At 39.5% G+C, this 25,693-nt stretch overlaps 1 protein-coding gene across 1 annotated transcript in view; it reads left to right on the top strand.

Annotated features, from left to right (window-relative positions):
- The first annotated feature begins 268 nt into the window (after positions 1-268).
- Positions 269-25,693, top strand: part of LOC122562641 (SEC14-like protein 2) — a 62,180-nt gene continuing 36,755 nt past the window's right edge. Inside the window, exons 1-4 of the mRNA XM_043715662.1 lie at positions 269-384; positions 11,380-11,455; positions 21,511-21,554; positions 23,273-23,335. Coding sequence (XP_043571597.1) covers positions 331-384; positions 11,380-11,455; positions 21,511-21,554; positions 23,273-23,335 — 237 coding nt within the window. The 5' untranslated portion in view covers positions 269-330. The remainder of the gene's footprint in view (positions 385-11,379; positions 11,456-21,510; positions 21,555-23,272; positions 23,336-25,693) is intronic.

The following is a 25,693-nucleotide window of genomic DNA, read 5'->3' as shown; positions in this document are numbered from 1 at the left end:
AAATGGCTACTCTTCAGTGCGCACCGATACTTTTTGAAATAGAGAAGATTGTTTAAAATGGAAGCTTTGTTTTACCACCAGAGGGTACAATTGTAATTTTAAAATCTGCTTCTTTCAAATGATGTGGCACAGTTCATGTTTTGAAGCAAAGCCCGTTTTCCCTATAAATGAGATGGATACGTACGTGGATGCATTGTAATGTACTGTATATATGTCAGACCAGCAGAGGGAGGGATGGTAGAGCGGAGGCTTTACCATGCGTCAGGGGGCGAGGCGGAGCGTAGCAATATTAACCAGAAGCCAGTTGTCAGATGAGCGACAGAAGCTGCAATGAGCGGAAGAGTCGGCGACCTGAGCCCTAAACAGGCAGAAACTCTCACCAAGGTAAGGGAGAGGGTAGGGTGCTGCGACTGGGCGAGAAATCAATAGCAAACTGTTCAGGTGCCCAGCAGTTTTTTATAATTCATGGATGTCCTAGTAACAGATCTTCTTAACATTTGGTTAGGGATGGTCTGCTTATTTCGACCATGATCATTGGCGGTTCATTTCTCTATGGTTAGTTAGGAAGATCCCTGCTGTGCAAACATTAATCTCGACTTTATACAATAGGCCTGGCTAGGCAGTAAGTGGGAGTCGGTTCTGGAAACGGCTTGAGGCGCGGAAGTTCCAGGATTAAAAAGATTTCTCCTCCATCGATCAGTAGTAGCGAGTTGCACTGATAAAAAATGTCTTTGTATTCAAGTAAAATATTGGAAATGTGAAAAGAGGAAGGAGGAAAGTTTATTGCAGGTCATCTCAGAAATTGGGGGTGCAATGTTTGCACACAAGTTATCCTTTACAACAGCTGAAAGAATTGCGGATGCTGTAACTCAGAAACAATAAGCATAAATTGCTGGAAAAGCTCAGCAGGTCTGGCAGCATCTAGAGTCATAGAGATGTACAGCATGGAAACAGACTCTTCGGTCCAACCTGTCCATACCGACCAGATATCCCAACCCAATCTAGTCCCACCTGCCAGCACCTGGCCCATATCCCTCCAAACCCTTCCTATTCATATACCCATCCAAATGCCCCTTAAATGTTGCAATTGTACCAGCCTCCACCACATCCTCTGGCTGTGGAAAGAAATCAAAGTTAACGTTTCGGGTTTGGTGACCCTTCCTCAGAACACTTGACCGCTTCTAGCAACTTCTGTTTTCGTTTCTGTCCTTGATAACCTTTGAGATGATGTTGCTATTGCAATGGACAGGGACAAATAGACCTAAGAATGAGACTGAGTTGAAGGCATCAATGGAGCTCGGGGGCCCCAGCTTTCAACTGCAGCTTTTCACAATGGGCCACTGTCAATGTTGTGATGAGGAAGTACCAGCTCAGACAACATTTTGTTCTGAGAATGTGTTGTGACTTTATTGTACACCATAAGGAAATAAGTGAAACGTGAGGTGTCACAATTTGGATTGATGTGACTGCAGTAATTGAAAATGGAACATTTTGTTCTTAGAATCTGTATAGAGTCGTAGATTCATACAGTATGGAAACAGACCCTTGGATCCAAGCAGTCCATGCCAACCATAATTCCAAACTAATCTAATCCCACCTGCTTGTGCTTGGCCCATATCCCTCCAAATATTTCTTATTTATGTATTCATCTTTTAAGTGTTGTAATTGTACCCAACATCCACGAACTTCCTCTAGTGGTTTATTCCACATGTGCACCACATAAATAAAAAGCTTCTCATGTCTTTTTTAAGTCTTTCTCTGCTCACCTTAAAAATATGCCCCCTCATCTTGAAATTCCCAACGTTAGGGAAAAGATGCCTGCCATTCACCTGACTTATACACTTAATGATTTTATAAACCTCTATAATGTCACCCCTCAACCTGTTGCTGCTGCTGTTAGCAATTCTTGGTTACATCATTGTATGAAGGCATCAAATGGAAAATCACACACCTTTGTACAGGGCAAGTGGAATAATGAGAGGAATAATTACCCTCATTGCACCACTTGCCTCTTTATCATAGAGGTTGCTCAGGTAGCTTTCGAATGTGCATTGGCAAAAGCTTAGAGAAAGCTATTGAAAGGAAAGCTATGAAGAGTGTAGTCAGAGCTTTATTAACCAGCACAGATGAATGATCTCCTGTGCTGTAAACATCTATGATTTTGTGAGGCCAATTACAGAGGGCCAGAATTTTCTGGAAACACGCATCATAATAGACTCATATTTATGGTGCACGCCATATATATTTCAGGAAATGGTGGTGAGTGACCTAGTATTTGTTCTTACACCAGAACTTCCAGGGATCCTCTGCACTACTCCCTAGTGAACCTTGACAAAACACTAACTGTTCCATTTTCAAAGTTCCACTTCAATTATAAAATCAAAGTCAACATCCAATTTAAGAGATCAGAAAATACTCAGCACCTATGGAGAGCGGAACAGAGTTTACATTTCTGGTTGATGGCCTTTAACAAGAACTGGAAAAGTTAGGAATGTAAATGGTTTTCAGCAAGTGAAGAAGCTGGCAAAAGGAGGAGGTGAGGGAAAAGAACAAAAAGGGAAGATCTGTGATAGAGTGTAAGATTAAATAGCAAAAAGAATGATGTTACTAGGCAAAAGGTGTAGTAATAGGACAAGGAAAGTTGGAAAGTATGGGTCTAGTACAGGTATAAATGGCATTAACAGAATCATCAGCAATAGCTAATGTCTAAAAATCAAAAAACAAAAGGACAGAGGTCTGAAGTTTTTTAACTGAATGTATAATTCCAGAAGGCCGTAAAATGCCTACTCATGCTTTCAGACCGAACAGAGGTATTCCTTGAAATAGTTATCCAAGCTGAGTTTGGTCTCCCTGATGCAGAGGTAACCAATTCATAAGCAATAAATATAGCATATTAAATGAAAGGATATAGAAGTAGTTGTCATTTCACCTACAATGAGTGTTTAAGACCTTGGACGGTGAGGAAGGATGAGGTAAAATGGCAGGTGAACTTTTATGGTAAGGTGCTGTTGGAAGGGAAGAAGTGTTGTGGGTGACTGAAGAGTGGATTGAGGTATTATGGAAGCAACAGTTTTTTTGGATTGATATTGAGGGAGGAAAAGGGAGGTTAAGATGTGTTTGTTGATGGCATCATGCCAGAGTGAATGGAAACGGTGGTGGATGGTCAATTGCATGTAGAAACTTGTGGGATAGAAGACAAGGACAAAGGGATTCCTCATTTGCAGAGAGAGGAGAAGAGGTGAAAGTATGTGTAGAAAATGGACCCAACATGTTTGAAGGCCCTACCCACAATGATGATTAAGGAAAACAAAATCTATTAAAAGCAGAAGTAATATACTGCAGATGTTGAAAAACTGAAAGTGCTGGAACTGCTCATCAGGTCTGAAAGTGTCTGTGAGAAAAAACGAACATTTCAGTTCAATGTAATTTCATCAGAATGGACATAGTGGAAGCCTTGGTGTGAAACTTGACAGTCTCAGAATAGATGTGATGGAGCTGAAGAAACTGGGAAAATCATGTGGAGTCCTAACCGGAAGCAGAATGGGAGGACAGTCACTTTACATGAGACACTGTTGTTAGCCTATTCTAAGAAAAGGATTGCCCAATCAGAGATGCAATACCTGCCCTTTTACTTCCTCCCATATCAAAGATCCCTTTGAAATACAAGTTAAAACCCATAGTCCTGTCAGTTTGCATGTTGCTCACAGTGCAGTTACCCCTGTTCTGGAGATCAAACTCATATTAGATGACTGATTCAAGCAACACCTCTAACTAGTCTGCTAGTATGATTATACACTTCCAGCAATCTGGATTGAGCATTTAGTTCAGCAATTCCAGATTAAAATCTCTGAAATCCAACCCATCCTGATTGATTTTTGGTTTTGGACCTCATCAGCTGTTGTTGATGATTCTGCTATTGCCATTTACGCTTCCTCAAGACCTGTCATGTTTCTTGTCCTATTCTCACCCTCTTTGTCTTACACCATTACCCCTTTTTCATTTTACCTATGTTGCTTTCTACTCTATCAAAATATGTTCTCTTTGGCTCATTTCTCTCCTTTCTTTTACTGCCTCTGCACTTGCTGAAAACCTATCACATCTCTAACCTTTTCGAGTTCTAACAAAAAGTCCATCAACCTGAAATGACAACACTGCTTTTCACAATGTAGGAGCTTCCAGAGCTGCTGAGTTTTTCCAGTATTTTCTTATTTCAGATTTCCAGCATTTGTAGTATTATGTTGCTTTTGTATCTATCTCTAATTTGCTAGATTGATCCTGCTTCAACCCCCCTCGTCACTAATAGCCAAAATACCACTGATGACCCAGGAGTGTCCTGAAGGATTAATCAGCTGTTTAGTTTGCAATTTTGAGTTAAAAATAATTAGAGGCACACATATCTTTGAATTCCTAAAGTGTAACAGATCAGTTGAAATGCAAGCAGAAAACATAGCATACATACCATAGCAATGTAATCCAAATCTATACAAAATTAAAACAGAGATTTTTTCCAACTCAGAGATAATGTTTGATATGATTTGATGCTTGGTAGAGGCAGAGTGAGCTGTTAAAATGTCACTAACCTGATTGCTTCTTTGATTAATTGATGGACTAAAGTACTAACTTCATCCCAAGTCTAGACACTGGATTCTCCTGCGAGGAGCTTGAGTATTTGAATAGAATCATTGATGGATAAAGGGTCTTTAGTGTGATGGAGAGATATCCCATTTGCAGATTCATACTCCCATAGAAGCATAAGTCAGATATATTTAGTTCAATGAAGATTACTTGCAATTTAATCAATTCATTGATTCCTCAACATAAGTATTGTATTTTCCAAAGTGCACTTGCCATTTTACTGGAAGGATGGTTGCACTTGACACTTGGATCAGGACAGTCCAGCTGTGTGTAGATTCTCAACTTATATATAAAGAGAGAAAGTAATGTAAGAGGGAGTGCAAACATAGGTTTTATGTTGGAAAGTTTACTTATCAAGAATCCAGTCAAGGTCCCAGTATTGGCACAGCATTCTTCATTTAAAATGCAGGTTCATTCTGTGCAAGGATTTAATCTATTAATCACAATTCTTTAGTATTAGGGCCTAAATTAATCTATTTGGGTCACCTTAACTTACAATATTTTCCCACACTTGAGTAGAAAAGTAGTAAGGTTAGGTTTTAACCATTTCTTGTTCTCCATGCATTCTATAGTTTTACAGTCCAGCAATTTAGGCACAGCAACAAAATTTATTTACAGCTGACAGAGTAATGATACTGTTTAGATTAAATGTGCCATATTCTGAATTTCTTTTGGTTTTATTCAATGATTATCATCGATGTTCTTAGGAAATAAATCGGGGAGATAGTTATGGGAACAAAGAAATGGCAGGAGAGTTACACAGATATTTCACATCAGTCTTTATGGTGGAAGATACTTTGAACATCTCTTTAATACAAAAGAATATGGTGGTGCGAGAGAGGAATCACCATCATTAGAGAAGTAGTATTAGACTAATGAGGCTAAAGGCAGATAAATCCTCTGGCCCTGATGGCTTGCATGTTAGAATCCTAAAAGAAGTAGCTACAGAAATAAATTTTCAAAAATCTTGAATTCTGGAGAAGTAACGGAGAATTGGAAAACTGCCATTCAAAAGGGAGGGAGGTAAAAAGCAGGCAACTATAGGCTGATTAGCCTAACATCTATTATTAGAAAAACATTGGAATCAATTATTCAGGAAGTAATGGCAGAACATTGGAACATCATAATCTGATTGAGCAGAGTCAGCATGACTTCATGAAATGGAAATCATGTCTCATTAATTTATTGGCGTTTTTCAAAGAAGTCTCAACCAGTATTCTGTTTTCTGTTTATTCTGTTTGGACCTCCAATATACCTCGCAAAAGTTTAAGCCATAAGATAAGAGCCCACGGAGTTGCAGGTAGTTATATTACCATGGATAGAAAATTGCTAATGGGCTGAAATCAGCAAGTGGGGGTAATGGGTTCTTTTTTAGGTTGGCAACCTGTAACAATGGTGTCAGGAATCAGTGCTGGGATTGCAGCTGTTTTCAATATAAATTAATGACCCGGTGGAAGGAAGTGAACGGATTGCAGCCACATTTACAGAGTAAGAAAGGCAAATTGCAAGAAGGATACAAGCAGTTTACCAAGAGATTTTGTTAGGTTAAGTAAGTGGGCAATAAGTTTGCAAACAGAGTGTTATGTGAGAAAATGTGAAGTTGTTCATTTTGATAGGGAGAACAAAAGAGCAGTACTATTTAAATGGAAAAAAAACTGCAGAAAGGAAGTTGGGGGCACTTGTGCACAAAATAGAGAAAGCTAGCACACAGATGCAGCAGGTAATCGAGGTGGCTAATACAGTGCTGGCCCTTATTTCAAGGGAGTTGGAATACAAGAGTAGGGAAGACTTACTGCAACTGTATAAGGTGCTGGTGAGACCACATCTGGATACTCCAGGCAGTTTTGGTTTCATTATTTAAGGAAAGATGTTATCAGATTGGAGGCAGTTTAGAGAAGGTTCACCAGGATGATCCTCGATATGAAGGGATTGTCATATGAACAAAGGCTAAACTCTACTCATTGACATTTAGAGAATGAGAGGTGATCTCGTTGAAATATATAGGATTCTTAAGTGGTTTGACAGCGTAAATACCGAGAGAATGTTTCCCCTTATGGGAGAAGCTAGGACCAAAGAGCATAGTCTCAGAATAAAGGGGCATCAATTTAAGAATGAGATGAGGAGAAATTTCTTCTCTCAGAGGGTTCTGAGTCTTTGTAACTCTCTGCCACAGAGAGATGTGGGTACAGGGCCCTTGTGTATATTCAAGGTTGAGATAGATAAATTCTTGATCAGTGGGAGGACAAAGGATTATGGGGGAACGGTAAGAAAATGTATATGACGTATCTCAGAGCAGCCATGATCCTACTGAATGTCAGAGCAGGTTCGAGGGGCCAAATGGCCTACACATTACTATTTCTTATGATCTTATGGTTCTGCAACGGGCAAAACACCGAAGGTGATAAATATTAGTCATTGCTTACTCTGCTCCTAAACCTCACTGTGGTCTATTATAATTATTTTTCCTGCAAATTATGGCATACGTTTGTCACTTGAGAATGGAGGAGCGCAACAGCCAACACCAATGAATATTGTAGTGTTATCAGTGAAACAGCTTTTTTTTGTAAAGTTCTGCGTACATCGGAAAATTCATCTTAGGAATAGAAGTAGGTAATTTGGACCCTTGAGCCTGTTCTTTCATTCAATAAGGTGATGGCCGATTTGTTTGTGTTTTGAATTTCACATTCACTTCTATCCCCATTAACCTTTGATTTTCCTGCCTGACTAGAACCTATCTACCGCTGCCTTAAAAATATTCAATGAACCCACCTCCACCATCTTCTGAGTTCCAAAATCACACAACTGTTTGAGAGAAAAGAAAACTCCTTATCCTCTGTCCTAAAGGTGCACCTGCTAACATTTTAAACAATGCCCCTTAATTCTGCCCTCACACTTAAGAGGAAACATCTTTTCCACGTCAACTTTGTCAAGACCATTCGGGATTGGATAAAGTTGATTCAAATCACCCTCATTCTTCTAAGTTTTACTGGAAAAAGGCCCAGTCTATACAATCTTTCCACACAAGACAGAATATTCCAGCTATCAATCTAATAAATCCCCTTTGAATCACTTCCAGTACAATTATACCCTTATTTAAAAAGGGAGAACAAAGCCACACAGAAAATTCAAGATGTGGTCTCAACAATGACTGAATAATAACATGCTAACTTTTATACTGAACTCTGCATTCCATAAGACTTCTTAATTATTTTCTGTGACTGCATCCTAACCTTTCGTAGCTCATGCATTAGAACACCCAGGTCCCTCTAGACTTTAGAATTCTGCAATCATTCTCCATTTAAATCATATTCTCCTTTATTCTGTTTACCAAAATGAACTCTCCCACTTGATAATCCATCTGTCAAATTTTTGCCAATTCACTCAACCTATCTGTATCCATCTGCACCCCCTTAATGTCCTCTTCACAACATACTTACCTACTTATCTTTGCGTCCTGCAAATTTAGTTCCCATGTTTCACTCCCTTGAGTCAAACCATAGCTATAAATTGCAAAAAACTGAGGCTCAGTACAGACCACTGTGGGACTCCATTCATCACATCCTTCTAATCAGAAAAGATCAGTTTTCTGTCAGTCAGCTATTTATTTATGCTAATGTGTTGCCCTCATACCTTTTGAACTTCTGCTTTGCATAATAATCTTCTATGTGGCTCCTCTACAGGCCCTCCCTTTATCCACAATACATGCTACTTCGTCAAAGAATAAATAAATTGGTTAAACATGACTTAGAGTTATAGCGATGTGCAGCACGGAAACAGACCCTTTGGTCCAATTCGTCCATGCCGATCAGATATCCTAAATTAATCTAGTCCCATTTGCCAGCACTTGGCCCATATGCCTGTAAACCTTACCTATTTATATACCCATCCAGATGCCTTTTAAATGTTGTAATTGTAACAGCCTCCACCACTTCCTCTGGCAGCTCATTCCATACACACACCACCCTTTCCATGAAAATGTTGCCCCCTAGGTCCCTTTTAAACCTTTCCCCACTCACCCTAAACCTTTCCCCACTCACCCTAAACCTTTGCCCTCTAGTTCTGGACTCACCCACCCCAGAGAAAACACCTTGTCTATTTATCTTACCCATGCCCCTCATGATTTCATAAACGTTTATAAGGTCACCCCTCAGCCTCCAAAGCTCCAGAGAAAACAGCCCCAGCCTATTCAGCCTCACCCTATAGTTCAAACCTTCTAAACGTAGCAATATCCTTATATATCTTTTCTGAACCCTTTCAAGTTTCACAACATCCTTCCTATAGAAGGGAGACCAGAATTATACGCAATATTCCAAAGGTGGCCAAACTAATGTCCTGTACAGCCACAACATGAATGTTTTGACCAATAAAGGAAAGCATACTAAACGCTTTCTAAAAGAGCCCTGGCCTATTCAGCCTCTGGCCCTATTTCTCAAACCCTCCAATCCCAGCAACATCCTTGCAAATATTTTTTGAATATTTTCATGTTTCACAACATCCTTCCTATGGCAGGGAGATCAGAATTGAATGCAGTATTCTAAAAGTGGCCTAACCAATGTCCTCTATGTTTGTAACATGACATATCAACTCTTACACTGACCAATAAAAGCAAGTGTGTCAAATGCCTTATTCACTACCTTGTCTGCCTGTGGCTCCACTTTCAAGGAACTATGAACCTGCACTCCAAGGTCTCTGTTCAGCAATACTCCCCAGGATCTTACCATCAAATGTATAAGTTCTGTCCTGATTTGCCTTTCTAAAATGCAGCACCTCACATTTATCTAAATTAAACTCCATCTGCCACTCCTTGGTCCATTGGCTCATCTGTTCAAGATCCCGTTGTACTCCGAGGTAACCTTCTTCACTGTCCACTACACCTCTAATTTTGATGTCATCTGCAAACTCACTAATTACACCTTCTATATGCATGTCAAAATCATTTATATAAATGACAAAAAGTAGTGAACCCAGCCACCAATCCTTGTGGCACTTCACTGGTCACAGGCCTCTAGTCTGAAAAGCAACCCTACACCACCACCCTCTGTATTCTACCTTCTACCCAGTTCTGTATCCGAGTGGCTAGTTCTCGCTGTATTCCATGTGATCCAACTAGTCTACCATGAGAAACCTTGTTGAATGCCTTACTGTAGTCCATATAGATCACGTCCACCGCTCTGCCCTTTCGTCACTTCAAAAAAACTCAATCAAGTTCGTGAGACATGATTTCCCATGCACAAAGCCATGCTGACTATCCCTAATCAGTCCTTGCCTATCCAAATACATGTACATCCTGTCCCTCAGGATTCCCTCCAACAACAACCACTGATGTCAGGCTCACTGGTCTATAGATGCCTTCTCTTTGAGGAATCCATGCTGATCTGTCCTGATTACTTTGGGTATTTTTAAGTGCCCAGCTATAATTCCTGAAGAAGGGCTTATGCCCGAAACGTCGATTCTCCTGTTCCCTGGATGCTGCCTGACCTGCTGCGCTTTTCCAGCAACACATTTCCAGCTATAACCTGAATGATCAATTCTAACATTTTTTTGCCCACAATAGACATCAAGTTAGCTGACCTATAGTTACCTATTTTCTGATAGCCTATTTTCTTAAATAAAGCAATACATTTGCTACTTTCCAATCTACTTGAACATTCTTAGAATCTAGCGAATATTGGAAAAAGTAACATCAACATATTAATTATCTCATTAGCCATCTCTTTTAAGACCCTTTTGAAATTCATCAAGACCCTGAGATCCATCAATTTGCTCTGTATTACCTTCCTCTTGATTATAGTTGCACCAAATTTCTCTTGCCCTTCCACCTCCTGACTTACTGTTATTACTGAAATGTGTTTTGTATCCTCTCACATGAAAACGGCAGCAAAATATTTGTTAGTTTCATCCACTATTTCCTTATTATCTGTTATTAGCTCCCCCACTATCAATATCCTGAAGATGATGTATTGTATTGCAATTAGAAATATTAGAAATTTAATATAAATTCAAAATTTTTAACATACACATACACCTAATGACCTATAAGGAAATACTGCATGTAACTAATGCACTGGAACAAACGTCATTGAGCTCAAGGTAAAGTTGGACACTTTAAAAACACACCCTACATATATAATGAATGTTCTGATTATCTATGCTTAGCGAAGATTATTTTGTTGATCTGTAGTTCTTATTCAGAGTGACAAATTTACAGCAAAGCAAAATTATTCTTCAAACAAATTTGCTGTCGTTTTCAGTGTCCTTTCCTTGCATTAAATTAGTTTGTGTTTATTCTAATTAGCTTAAGACTCCAACAATGTTTTAGTCATTTTAAATACTCAGAAACATTCACTATTGATTTATGTAGTTTTCAAACTGCTCACCCTTTTATTTGAATGTTAGCTATTTGGTAAATCCAGTATTTCACACAAGTTAGTATGCAATCCACACAATAAAGCACTGATTTTCAGCACTTGTGGAGACTGCCAAACAGGAGTGGGTGTGTTTATTACACAGAGCTCTTTATGACATGTATATCAAGCATTTGATGATGGCTTCTGAAATCCATAGCCTTATTTTAAAATAAGAAAGAGTCAAATGCTGACAAGGCAGTATAAGTGCTTTGTTCTGTAGTTTTAAAGTCTAGGTGTGCCAGACTATGTACTGCATAGCAAAGTGGCATTTAGAAGCTGATGGACTTTCAACTGTGTACGTGAAATCAGAATACATTTTTTTTTCTGTCTGCTGCAGTTCCGAGAGAGTATCCAAGATATCCTGCCTAGCCTTCCTGCTCAGGATGACCACTTTCTCCTACGATGGCTCAGAGGTACTTTGATATAGTTACCTAGAAATCTCTAGTTCTGTTCATTTCTTCCCAATTCCCATTTTCTTTCATTTTCTCCTTTTACCAGGTACCTTCTTTTCTTTTCAACTTTTCACCTTTTAGTTGTCAAGGAGTTCAAGAACATCAAATCTATAGACAGAAGTAAACCATGAGGATATTGTCTCCTATGTTGGCAGATGGGTAACTTAAAAGAACTAAGTAATGCTCAGGACTAACAATAATCTGTAGCCACACAAATTGAATGACAGAATTAAAGTGAAGGCCAAGTACTTGTTAAGCAGCAGAGATCCTTGGTTTGCAATCCCAAATTCTAGAGATCTGAAAACGCTGCTTTGTTATGTTGATGCTAAGAAATCTAAATGAGTCCTCCCCTTTCTAGCCCATCCATTGTATTCCATTTTAAGCAAACTTACTCAAATATTTGTTCATTGCTAATGTTTCAGAAACTTTGGTGGTTTGACCTTAAACTTCATGAACTGTGTTTCTTTGACAATTGGTCTGATTCACTGTGAAGTTTTCATTAGCATTGTGGACTGTATAGAAAATTCTTTTGGAATTGTTTAAACCCTTGTGGTTGGACCCACTGAATAATTTGTGTGGGTTTTACTGAGCTGTTTACAATACTGTACAATGATAGGAGATCTGCTTACTCTGCATTCCTGTTATCATGCAGTGATTTTGCAAATCGCGTAAATGTCATTAACATTCAGAGTTTTCCTAAACTATCGTGTTTTTAGCAATTAAATAGGACCATTTTCCTGCCAGCTATTGAGCATTACAAAAACTGAGTATAAACACATGATCTAAGTCATGTTTCCAGAATATAAGTCTGTAGTTTGAAGAATATACAACATTCCACAGCACCAGCAAATAAAGTTTTGGAATTTCAACATGAGTTCTTTGAGTATAATTATGTGGCATGTGGTGGAGTTTCACTTTATCTCACAGAGTAGTCCCCAGTTAATACTGGAAAGATGATTGCATATATTGAAATAGAAGCACTTATAGATGTATAACAATGCTAAGTAAAATTTTGCTTTTTTTCTTGAAAATATAATACCCTTTATTGTATAGGATGCTTTGGGTTTTCCTGAGGTTGTGAAAGATGCTAAATAAAAACATGTTTTTTTCTTTCTTAAATAGTCCTGCAAATCTCGTTGTGTGGAGTTTTATATATGAAAACAGCTGTCTATAGACCCATTGCTTAACACTGCAATTCAAAACATTGCACAGTTAAAAGAATACAACCCTTAAGACTTCACCAATAGCTCATTGGATTTTCATTGCGAATTTGAAATAATTTCCATTTCTGCTGGACATTAGAGGCAGAGGACATGCCAGCCTCGAAGTACTGTACTTCTGAAAGCTAGTTGCTATTGACTTGCCAAAAAAAATGGACAGGTTTATGCAATTTAATTTCTGAAAGTAACCTAAAAAAAATTGAAAAATGTTCGATAACAAAATTGAATAAAAACATTTTTCATATGCAATACATCTGGCATTCCATAATGTCCAAGGATGTGCAGATAAAGTGGGTTAGCCATGATAAAAATGCAGGGGACGGTTGGTGTGGACTCGACGTGTCAAATGGCCTGTTTCCACACTGCAGGGTAAATATGATTTGTGTTTCCCACCTGCCCTGATCCCAGCACTTGTGTCCAAGTCGAAAGTCTCATGTGTGATTAGATTAGATTAAATTACTTATATGTGTCATGCTCAATTACAGTCATTTGCCTCTCTCAAAGAGATTGTGGTGGTTAAGACAGAATTTTAGCAGTTAAAAATTGGAATGGAAATTCCTAGACTTGCCCAAACTTGATCTCTTCACTGGGAGTTAGCATCGTTAATTGTTTGGTGAGGAGGGATGCATAATCAATGAGTTGGCATCATCTGCTGGTTAGGGTGAGCACTGATAGAACTGATAGGCATTTCTAACTTCCCTTATTCGATTCATATCTCACTTACCAAGAGAAAAAAGATCACTGATCATAAACTCTCAATAACAAAATGCTTCCTATGTTGCATCTTGTGCTCTGTCAGCAATATACTCTAACTTCTGATTGAAGGATACATCTGCATAAATTCAATTGTGTGGCTTATGTTCTTGTGAATCTATCACAAGAATATGCAAATGTTTGTTTCTACTCATAGCATTTGCAAACTAACACAGCCATTTGAAAAGAACATATTTACAGAAGTCCAAAATTATCAAGTCATTGACAATCTTTTTGCTTAGCATTTGATTCACTATTATGTGTAATTTTTGTAAATTAGATAGTGAGCAGTTGTTGTCTAATCTTTTGATGCTGTGGCCAAGATTTTACATCTTAGAGTTAATGTGTGGCGGTGAGTGTCTTAGGTAGCATCATATACACCAGTCAGGGTATACCATTTGGCACTAGAATGACCATAGCTTGCCTGGACCCTCCTCACCCCAGTCACTTATAGATCTTATAGATTCCACCCTATGAAATTCAGTTGCCCCTATGATTGTGAGTGTTCCCTTAACTAGCACTACAGTTAGGCCGGTCTCCATGAGCTGCCTCATGGACTGACCCTAAAAACCTCCCAGATTATGTGTGATCTGACTCTAGTCCCCTACTGACATATTCCATGTCCCAGACTTAATTTGCAAGACAATCCCAACTGATCAATCAGAAAGTCCAGGAGTGACTTTTCCTGACTTTCAGGACTGACCAGGGCCCAATCCCCAGACTGCAATGGAGCTGATCCCTGAAGATGAGTTGAACCAACTGCCTGACAGAGCATGGCTAACCCTCTGGCCAAATGGCCAAATCACTGGATTGATAGTGGCAATATTCCTGACTGACTGGTTAGAGTCCACCCTCACACCATGAAGTAATGGCCCCTTTTACCTTTCGAACATTGCTGTGCTTGTCAAGCACATGCAATGCATTTGCCATACATGCTGCTGGCACATTCTGCTTCTTTGACTCTGTACAGTACTGTGCACCACAGGGACATTTAGTCCCACCTCCCCTTTCACATGGTCGGCTCACTCTCTCTTATCTGCATGTGTTCTCGTCTCAATTTCTGCGTTAAAGTGCTATATTTATGTTAATTCTGGTGATTAGGGAAATTAATATGCAAATATATGGAGATAGGCTTCTTTTAGGTGATGAGGGGGAACTTAATTGTGAAAGTTTATCTTGACTGGGGGAACCCGATTTTAGTCTCTTGATCGATAAAGTCATCACACTCGCCATTATTCTCAGCTCCCTAGGGAGTGGAAGATCAGGCCCTAAGAGTCTCTTCATCCTTCTGCCATATTCCTCCTCTTCCCTTGTGCCAATGGAATAAGATTGGCTTACTTCGAGCCACATTTTAGCTTTAGATTTCTATACTGTTTGATCTTCCTTTCAGTTTTAAAGCTAATTAGTAGAGTCTGTGACCTAACCATTCACCAACAGTTGGGCATCTGATTTCCAACCTCAGCTAGAATCAAGAATGGAACAGATTGGGAGTTATGGAGTAACTTCCTTTTGAAAAATTTACCTTATATGGTGTAAGGCACTTTGGAAGAAAATCTCCAACAGGGAAGTTGAATTCTAAAGGGAGATATTAAAATGAAATATAGAAAGAGAAGGTAAATGCATTGGCCACATTACACAAAATCATTATTTTGATTTATCTTCCTCTTTTAGATGCCTCTCTTAGTGTTTTACCCGTTCTTACAGTTTACAGTGAGAATGTGTTTAGCCTGTTAAGTTTGCAATTACAGAATATAGAGATAGAGGGAAGAAAGAAAGAAACAACCAATGCAAAAAGGGACTTATCCTATTGATTTTGAGTATGGTTAATATCCTACTCAGATGCTGAATAAAAGGAACACCCATTAAAATGGTGGCAATTTAACCCTATCATTCTGTGCATTCTGTGCTCCAAAATTGTTCATAGTTTTTGAATGACCTTTTGAAGTTTTATTGAATTGTTTGTTTTATTTTATATTAAATAATTCATTTTTAAATTTATTTTCATTGTTATTAATTTCACGATTAAACTCCTTTGAATCATCAAGCTAGTGTGTACTCCTCTAAGCTTCTTAACAAGAATAATCTTAATTTTGAGTAATGGAAGACAGTCCTTATAGCCAGCTATGTTAGTGAGTTCCAGGCCATCGATTAGCCTTATTTAAGTTGGCACTCCAGTTGAGTAGTTTTTATGACAAATCTGAGCTTCCTGCCAAAAGTAATTTTGTATTTTTATTTGACTCAAGAGACTGTACTCCCTTCATTCTGCCAAAATCCACTTACATTAAAGAGAGAACATCACTTTCCTGTGGATAGCTCTGGATCTAAGAGTCTTGAATTTCCCTGTGGGCATGTTTTGAACAACAGAATATTACATAGAACATTACAGCGCAGTATTAGCAGAATGCCTTGAGAAATGTACAAACTACCTTAAATGTAGTTCTTCTAGGGGTTGCTCCTATCTCCTGTTAAAGGGAAGGTGAGAAATCTGGACAGAAATTTAGAGCAAAGAAGGTTTATACAAAATTACTTCATCTGACACTATTTGCCATATAACATGCTGGATCCAAAGGTTCTAAATGGAATGGATAGAGAAATACAATTTCCATTGATTCACACTTTCTGGTAGGAATTTCAGTAAAGTAATCAGACCCATTCCACAGTTGTTTTTGGACAGCTTTGGAACAGGTAACTTTTGCTAGTGTACACTAGTGTAAGATGTCACACGGGCTAACCACACTCCCATATTTTGATCAAATAATTGGATTTGAGCTAAACATTGGGTTTATTGTATTTATTAAATAGTCATTTGATTGCGCAGAACTTGAGTATTGCTAAAAATACGACAAACTGTGAATTTTTCAGCAAAAGGTTCTTTAGTAAATATGCTATAGTTCCTTAGGCATTTACTTGAGAGGAAGAAACTGGAAGATCTGGTAGAAGCAGGTAAAATGGAGGTCTGCAGAGTTGAAGGAGACTAGGAGAAAATGCTCTGACAGCTGAAAAAACAGTTCAGCTATAAAGTTTTAGAACACCAAGATGTTAGCTGCCAACAATTACCATGAAAGGTGGAGAGCCATTATTCTGATGTTGTAGAACATGGCACCAGAGAAAAAGCATAAACCTGACCTTCTGTTGGAGTATGCTCCTCTTCTTTATTGCCCATGGGTTATGTCCAGTGGTGTGTGTACTACCGTCCAGATCCTTTTTTAGTGCCTTCCTCAAACCTAAGCAGCAATTAAGAGCTATACTATGCTCTTAATTGGATATCTACTTAGTTCTTATAGTGGGCACACATGTCCTTCCTTGTTTTGTCCATCTCTTTTGTCTTGTTAGTAAAGACCAGTTGTTATTCCTGCATATTTTGTATAGTGCTGTTTAACGGGATGGGACTGATGTGGGTTGCCACTTGTGTCAGTGCTGCTTGACATTGTCCCCATATTTTTGTTAGCTTGCTAATATGATGGATGTTGACGACAATTTTCCAGAACATTATGCAGTTTAGCTCAATCCAGCACTGTTTGGAAGGTGTTCCCAGTTTCTGAATAAACCCATTCAGTGTCAGTGGTGTCTGTATCTCTTTCCATGAGAAATTCCCCAATGCCCACATTGTGTCACGAAGTAGACACCATCTCGCAGATGGATTTTCTCCACAGCTTGCTTTTGCTGAGAAGATCAAGCCTTTCTGACATCATATTGTTTTTGAAACAAGCAAGCTTGAATTTTCTAATTGTATCAATTCCAACTTTCCTTTGTGCCATCCTCACCATCTGCAGTGATGATTATTGGCTTATCAAGTGCCAGCATTACTGACCCACTTATGGGCCATTAGTTTGATTCAATCACAATATAACCGATGTGTTTCAGCTGCTGTATTATTTTCAGATGACGTGAAAATAGTCTCGTGTTTATATAGCAGCTTGGTAGCCATCAGATATCTCAAAGCACTTTATAGGCAATGATGTGCTTTTGAACTATTGAAATATAGGAAACAAAACAGCTAAGTTACACACAGCAAGCTCCCATAAACAGAAATATGATAATGACCAGCTAATTTGTTTGTGAAATGTTGTTTGAGGGATAGATATTAGAAAGGACATCAGAAACTTCCATTCTCTTCTTCAAAATGAGTCCACTTCGATCTACTGAAGAGCTCATTGTTTAAGATTTGAAAGATACCTCCGACAATGCAACATTCCATCAGTACGACACTGATGGTCAGATGGTCAGCTTTGTTTTCTGTGCATAGGTCCCACATTGAAACTCAAATCAACAATCTTTTGACTCAGAGGTGAGAGTGATACCAACCGAGCCACAGCCGACACTTACTAAGCACTCTGATGAGAGTGGTGGCAATAGTGAGGGCTGGTGCCTGGGGTACGAAACAATCTTGGATGTCATCTGCCAAGTTATTCATTAAAATATTGGACAGATCGGGATCAAACTAACTGGGTCTGAGTCTGATTCCTTCAGGTTGAGAAAGCAGTTAACAAGGCATATGCAATCTTGAACTTTATAAATGGAATACAAAGACAAATGATGAACCTTTATAACCACTATTTTGACCTCCAAAGAAGTTTTGTGATTAACTCCACTGCACTTTATAAAGGATGCGAAGGGTTTAGAGATGGTACAGAAAAGACATCGGAGAATTGCTCCAGGGAAAGGAAGACTGGAGGCATGTAAACTGAGAGGCAATTTTTCTGATAACAGAGAAGTTTGGGAGTCGATTTAATTGGGGTGTTATTAACATGAGAGGTCTGGACAAAGTAAATAAAATTGTGCCCATTGGCAGAAGGCTTGAGACCCAGACAACATTGATTTCAGACTGTTGGCAAAAGGATCAAAGGCAACACGAAGAAAACGTTTAATTTGCACAGCGAGTGGTTTGGATCTGGAATGAAATACTGAAGAGTGTGGTTGAGGCAGTTTCAATTGTCGCTTTCAAAAGGGAATTGGGTAAGCACCAAAAAAAATGAAAGAAAGAAGGAGAAGGCGAGTTAATGGGACCAGCTGAGTAGCTCTTACAGTGAAAAAAACAGAGTGCGGGAGAAACACAGCAGGCCTGGCAGCATCTGTAGAGAAAAGGCACAGAGTTAATGTTTCGAGACCAGTGACCTTTTGTCAGAGTTCTTACAGGGCACTGACATGGGCAGTATAGGCTGAATGGCCTCCTTCTGTGTTGTCACCATTATATGATTCCATTCATCTTTGGTCACATTGCCTGGGTTGAGGGAGCAAGGTACTGTACCCTGAACAGTTATGGAACCATGAACAACTGCAATACTAAGCAATTCTAAGTAGCTCATATGAAAGAAACTCATTTCAATTACACAGGCTAATATAAATATAATCACAAATAAACATTAGCCTCAGGATTCTACCAGAAAACCTGTTAGACAACATTCAACACCTTATCGGAAAACAATAAACAAAAGGTAATGTAATTCCTTTCAAACAGACTAGAATCATAGATTCATAGAGATGTACCGCACGGAAACAGACCCTTCAGTCTGACTCGTCCATGCTGATCAGACATCCCAACCTAATCTAGTCCCACTTGCTAGCACCCAGCCCATATCGTTCCAAACCCTTTCTATTCATATACCCATCCAGATGCCTTTTAAGTGTTGCAATTGTACTAGACTCTACCACTTCCTTTGGCAACTCATTCATACAAGTACCACCCCTTTAGGTCTCTTTTATATCTTTCCCCTCTCACCCTAAACCTATGTCCTCTAGTTCTGGACTCCCCCTCCCCAGGGAAAAGACTGTCTATTTATCCTATCCATGCCCCTCATGGTTTTATAAACCTCTATGACGTCACCCCTCAGCCCCCAATACTCCAGGGAATACAACCCAGCCTATTCAACCAATCCCTATAGCTCAAATCCTCCAACCCTGGGAATATCCTAGCACCATATGAAATCTATCCTACACAATTAAGCAAAGTCCCATTTAGTTGGTCTCCAATATGCTTGCCACCTTCATGAATAAATTAGCTGACATCGAAAAGTTTTGTCTGCTACCCTTGTGTTGCCACCATGCCCACCAGAGTGGTTCTCAGGTGTCAGCCATGATTCGCCTGGTAGCCTTCTTTCTTCTACTTCAGAAAGTTGTGACTTCAAGTCCTAATCCAGAACTTGAACATGAAAGGTCAAAAATTAGTTCATTGATGATTGCACAATGTTCAGTTTTGAAATTTCACAGATGCTGAAGCAGTCTGTGTCCATCTGTAACAAGACCAGGGCAACATTCAGGCTTCAGCTGGCTAATAGCCAAGGTACATTCACACCATGTAAGTACCCAGCACTGTCTGTTTCCAACCAGAAAGCATCTGTCTCTCCTTCAATGGCATTAACATCATTAACCTCCCTATCAATATCCTTGAGGGCTACCATTGACCAGAAACGGAACTGGACCAGCCATATAAGTACTGTAGCTGAACGGGCAGTCAGGCTGGAAATTCTTGAGTATTTCAACTCTGTTGTTACTATAGGTGAGGGAAATTTGATGAAAGGAAATAGGTCATACTATCTACCCCCAGCTTGTCCCCCAGCCCCCAGCTGCCTGTCTAAAAATCATTGTCTACATTACAACTTCCTGATGCTTTGCAACACACTTGTCAAACATCAGTTGGATTACTTAAATAGGTAAGGGGAATTGCAGTTTTGAAATCATTCACCATGCAAAGTTGTAGACACAGAAGCCCAGGTTTACAATGGAACCATTCTCTGCTTCTTTAATCATCCCTTTTGGATAGTTTAGGACAGCTAAAAGGACAGATACCTTTACATGTGAAATAGGTTACAGTTATAAGGAGAGGCTGGACAAACTATGGTTGTTTTTTCTGGAGCAGCGGAGACTGAGGGGACATCTGATAGTTTATAAAATTATGAGAGACAAAGATAGGTTGACAGTCAGAATTTTCTTTCCCAGAGTTGAAATGTCTAATGCTCGAGGGCATGCATTTAAATTAAGAGGGAGAAAGTTCAGAGGAGATGTGAGGGGCAAGATTTTTATGCAGAGTGTGGTAGGTGACCATAATGTACTGCCAGGGGTAGTGGTGGAGACAGATATTATAGGGGCATTTAAAGGACTTTTAGATAAGCTTATGAGTAAGCAAGGAATGGAGGGAAATGGACCATGGGCAGCCAGAAGGGATTAGTTTAATTTGGAGCCATGTTTGGCACAACGTTGTGGGCTGATGGGCCTGTTCCTGTGCTGTACTATATTCTGTATACTAAGGAAATGCAATCACATGCATGAATACACAGTGCTGTTAGAGGGAACAGTGCAAGACACACTATGTAAAACATATATTAACAATCTTCACAGAAACACATTTTTCACGAGAACAAATGTTTAGCGTGCAGGAAGTCAGTTGAACATATTCTGCCACAGTAGCTGTTCTAAAATCTGTAAAATATGTGAATGAAAGTTTCGTTTCTATCTTGGGTATTTCATGATGCAACTCTGTTGTCACTACAGGTGAGGGAGAATCCTGCTGTAAATTTGAAGAAAGGAAATAGAAGTAAGAATGAGCAAAGTTAGAGAATGAATGAGTGAACTCCCTAAGCAAGAAGTTGAGTCTGTGAAAGATAGCAGTGCTAATTGGTTGTGACTGAGGTTTTAGTGAAAGGAAACATAAAGTTTCCTCCTCTGCCTTCCGTCTTGTTGTTATTGTACTTTTTTTACATGCTGCATGTAAGGTGTTGTTATATTGTATGAAAAGTATTAGGAAGTGAATTGTTAAACATGTAAAAATAAAATCCATAATGCCAAACCAATTGCTAAGCACTATATACTGAGCTAATAATTTATCATTGCACAGCACATGATGGGATTTGAGAAAGAAACCCCAGTTTCAATATTTGTCTCTTCCAGAGTGATTGTCTTAGCTTTCTGGGAACCATAAGTCAGAAACAGGTTTCATTATTTAATATTATTTTTTGCTCAATGTAGCTTCATCTTATCCATATCCTTGATTGTAAATTATGTTCCATGAGGAGAATAAAGAATAAAGAAAACTCTCCTTATTTGCAGCCAGGAGTTTCAACCTTCAGAAAGCGGAATTTATGATTCGCAAGGTAGGAGAAACTGCTATTAAACATTGTACTGAATATGAGTAACCGTTTCATCTTCAATATAAACTACCTCTTTCTAAAACAAAATCCCCCACACTTCATTCCCTGGATGAGACAGAGTAGTCTGGCAAGTGTTGTTTTGAAGCTTCTGTCCTTGTTTCAAGTTCTGGGATTGAAAGTTCCTTGGTTGCTTAAAGTTTCCATCTCTCTTTTTCATTGAAACTTTTATGAATGACATGGACAAAATCATTAACTTGCTAATCAAGGAATTTCAGAAGCAAGTCTGATCCTAGTTGTACCTAAAGTAACAACATTAGCTTGATTTATATTCTGTCTAATTAAATTGTAATGCAGTGACATCCTTCACATTGGAGTTCTACCTAATGCCTTTGCAAGATCGGTGTGCTCAAAATATTTGGTTATTTAGGTGATTCACTGATTCATCGTGAAACACGGATGACTGGAGGGTGCCCTGTTGCCCTTTCCTCTAAATATTGCAATATATTTTGATGGTCATGCAAGCATCAATATCTGCAGGATATTTCAGATGTTTTTCAGTCATACCGTGTTCTGTATCACACACTGTGTGGTGTTACTATTGATCAGAAACTTAACTGTAACATCCATATAAATGATACAGCTACAAGAACAAGTCAGAAGTTGGGAATTCTGTGGTAACTCACCTCCTGTCCTCCTAAAGTCTCTCTGCATGTACATGCCACAGGTCAGGCAGGTATGTGATAGAATGTCAACGACTTGCCTGAATGAGTGCAGCTTACGAAACTCAATGCAGGACAAAGCACTTGACTGGCATGCCATCCACCATCTTAAGTACCATCTGCAAGTTCCACTCTAGGTCATACACCATCCTATTTCAGCATGAATGGATAAAGAGCTGGAACCCTGACAGCACTGTGGATAGACCTACTTCACATAGGCTGTAATGGTTCAAGAGAGGAGCTCACCACCACTTTCACAAGGGAAATTAAAAATGAGCAATAAATGCTGACTTTAAGCAGCAAAGAGCAAATGAAATAAAAACAGCCTCACCCTTTTCAGAACATATCTTATTTATTCTGCCACAATGTACTGAATACTTGTGGCAGACTATTTAATATGGGGAATTTATTGGTGGCTCAGAAATTAAATCAGAGTCATACTGATCTCCCTTGGTTGCCGAAAGCCCCCAGGAAATTTCTGTCAGGTTCACCAGTGCACTGCTGGGTGTAGGAGTTCATTGTTAGAGACTTAGTGCCCAGTGGAGGAGCCTGTCGTTGTGAAAGACAGGTGACTGGAGGGTGCCCTGTTGCCCTTTCTTCTGATTACACTGCCACTCATCATCCCCATCCTGCCCCACTCAACTATGTATAGAGATCCCACAATGCATCTTGATGAAGACCAATAAATATTACCCGTTTCTATTAATAGTATTCAGAATGGGTTCCTGTTGGTCCTCAGACCAGGATGCCAATCTTGGAGTGGGATTTCCATGACTGGGGGGGTCCTAAGTTCGAAAGGTGACCCGAGGCTGGGACTTAATTTGGTCAGGCTGCCTTCACGGAAACATTTCCAGGTTTCCCACTGGCTCTCCATCCAATGGACATGAATCCCACCGTCAATATTAAATTCAGCCCATGGTATCAATGAAATAAATATGTTCAATGAGTTGGCATAATGCTGCATTGAAGGGGAAGGTCACATCTCTTCTGCATTGATTTTAGCATGTCGAGTTCAGGAAACAGATGAAAGTTGACACAATCACGAGTAACTGGGAACCCCCTGAGGTAAGACACTAACTTTATCCAGCTTTGAAAATAAAACTTTGTCACTGACTTTAAACTAATGAACCCTGAACTTTGAACTCAGCATTTTAATTAGTACTGCATGTTATCTAATTGCCTTTATCTGCCTCTGTTTAGATGCCGTACACGTTTCCAAGAGAATCAATTATGACCAAATATCTGAATTGATGCGAGTTATCTTCAATAGAATAAAATACTGCAATTAGACAGGACACAGTTAATGTAGTGAGCAATCCAATTATTTCAACTGTTGCAGATGAAATGCAGTTCCAGCTTTTTATTTTGCTAAAGTAGTCAGGTATGTCACTTGTATAGTAAAGGAGTTGGGATGTTATGTACAGAGCACTGATTAATCCACTTTTGGACTGCATTCAATTCTGGTCTCCCTGCTATAGGAAATATGCTCTTAAACTTAAAAGGATGCAGATAAGATTTACAAGGATGTTGCTGGGGTTGGAGGGTTCGAGCTATAAGGAGAGGCTGAATAGGCTGGGGCTATTTCCCCGGAGCATTGAAGGCTGAATAGGCTAGGGCTATTTTCTCCAGAATGTTGGAGGCTGAGGGGTGACATTATAGAGGTTTATAAAATCCTGAGGGGAATGGATAGGCTGAATAGCCAAAGTCTATTTCCCACACAAGGAGAGTCCAAAACTAGAGGGCATAGGTTTAAGGTGAGAAGGTAAAGATATAAAAGGACTTAAAGGGCAACTTTTTCACACAGAGGGTGGTATGTGTATGGAATGACTGTCAGAGGAAGTGGTGGAGGTTGGATAATTACAACATTTAATAGGCATCTGGATGGGCACACGAATAGGAATGGTTCAGAGGGATGTGGGCCATATGCTGGCAAATAGGACTAGATTAATTTAGGACATCTGGTCAGCATGGATGAGTTGGACCGAACAGTCTGTTTCTATGCTGTACAGTTCTATGACCCAATCTAATTTTATAAACATGAGCACATCACTGACACTGAGAATATTTGAAGCTCACTTGCTTCCCCCAACAATCTCCTTCCTTTCTTCCAGAATACTACCCCCAGTGGGCGGCACGGTGGCACAGTGGTTAGAACTGCTGCCTCACAGTGCCGGAGACCCGGGTTCAATTCCTGCCTCAGGCGACTGACTGTGTGGAGTTTGCACGATCTCCCCGTGTCTGCGTGGGTTTCCTCCGGGTGCTCTGGTTTCCTCCCACAGTCCAAAGATGTGCAGGTCAGGTGAATTGGCCATGCTAAATTGCCCGTAGTGTTAGGTAAGGGCGAAGTGTAGGGGTATGGGTGGGTTGCGCTTCGGTGGGTCGGTGTGGGCTTGTGGACTGGAATGTAATGTAATCTAATCTAATCTAATCTAAGAGGTGGAATGCTGTTCCAGAATAATAGGTCTCTCTCTCTTTCTTAATGGGTCATTTTTTTCTGGAAGGGGCCAGACTGTTCTGGGAACCGGGGACCTCTACTTTGAGGGTACCAGATCCTGCAGAAAAAATCAAAAAGCAACAGGACACTTAGAAAAGAGGAAGAAATGTAATAATGAGGTGACATTAAAAAGTGTTCTATAAAAGCCCGCCTTCCTCGCTGAACCAAGCCACCTAGTCAGAGAAAAATGTATGTGAAGAAACCTGATAATAATTATACAGTTATGAATCACAGAATACTAGCTGCAGAGAGAAGGTCATTTGGTTTATTGAGAGTACGCCTACTCTGTAGAAGAGAAACCTATTTAGTCTTCCTCCCTACTCTTGCACATACTCCCCAATCTTAACTTGCACAAGATCTTTAAAATTCATTCATACAGTTTCTTTTCAAGGCTGCTATAGAATCTGTATCTACCATCCTACCAGGTAGTGTATTCCATATCCAAACCACTTATTGTGCAAAACATTTTCCCTCATGCCACCCCTGGATCCTTAGCTGTTCACCTTAAATCTTTGCCCTTTTGTAATCAAATCTTTTGCTGCTGGAAACTGTTTCTTTTTATTTATACTATCTAAACTCTTGATAATTTTAAATATCTCCATCAGATTTCCTTTTTGCCCTTCTGATGCGAGGAGAACTCTGCCTTCTACAGTCTTTCCAATTATTAACAGTAATTCCTCAACCCGGGACACATTCTGTTCTGTGCCTTTTCCAAAGCATTCTCGCTCTTCCTAGAGCTTGGTGCCCAAAATTGAACATAATATTTCAGTTGGGTGCTATAGGTTTAGCATAACGTCCTGGCTTTTGTACTCTATGAGAAGAAAGTGAGGACTGCAGATGCTGGAGATCAGAGCTGAAAATGTGTTGCTGGAAAAGCGCAGCAGGTCAGGCAGCATCCAAGGAGCAGGAGAATCGACGTTTCGGGCATA

The sequence above is a fragment of the Chiloscyllium plagiosum genome, chromosome 25, assembly GCF_004010195.1.
Source record: "Chiloscyllium plagiosum isolate BGI_BamShark_2017 chromosome 25, ASM401019v2, whole genome shotgun sequence".
NCBI classification, from domain to species: domain Eukaryota; kingdom Metazoa; phylum Chordata; class Chondrichthyes; order Orectolobiformes; family Hemiscylliidae; genus Chiloscyllium; species Chiloscyllium plagiosum.
This window is presented reverse-complemented; position numbering and strand designations above follow the sequence as displayed.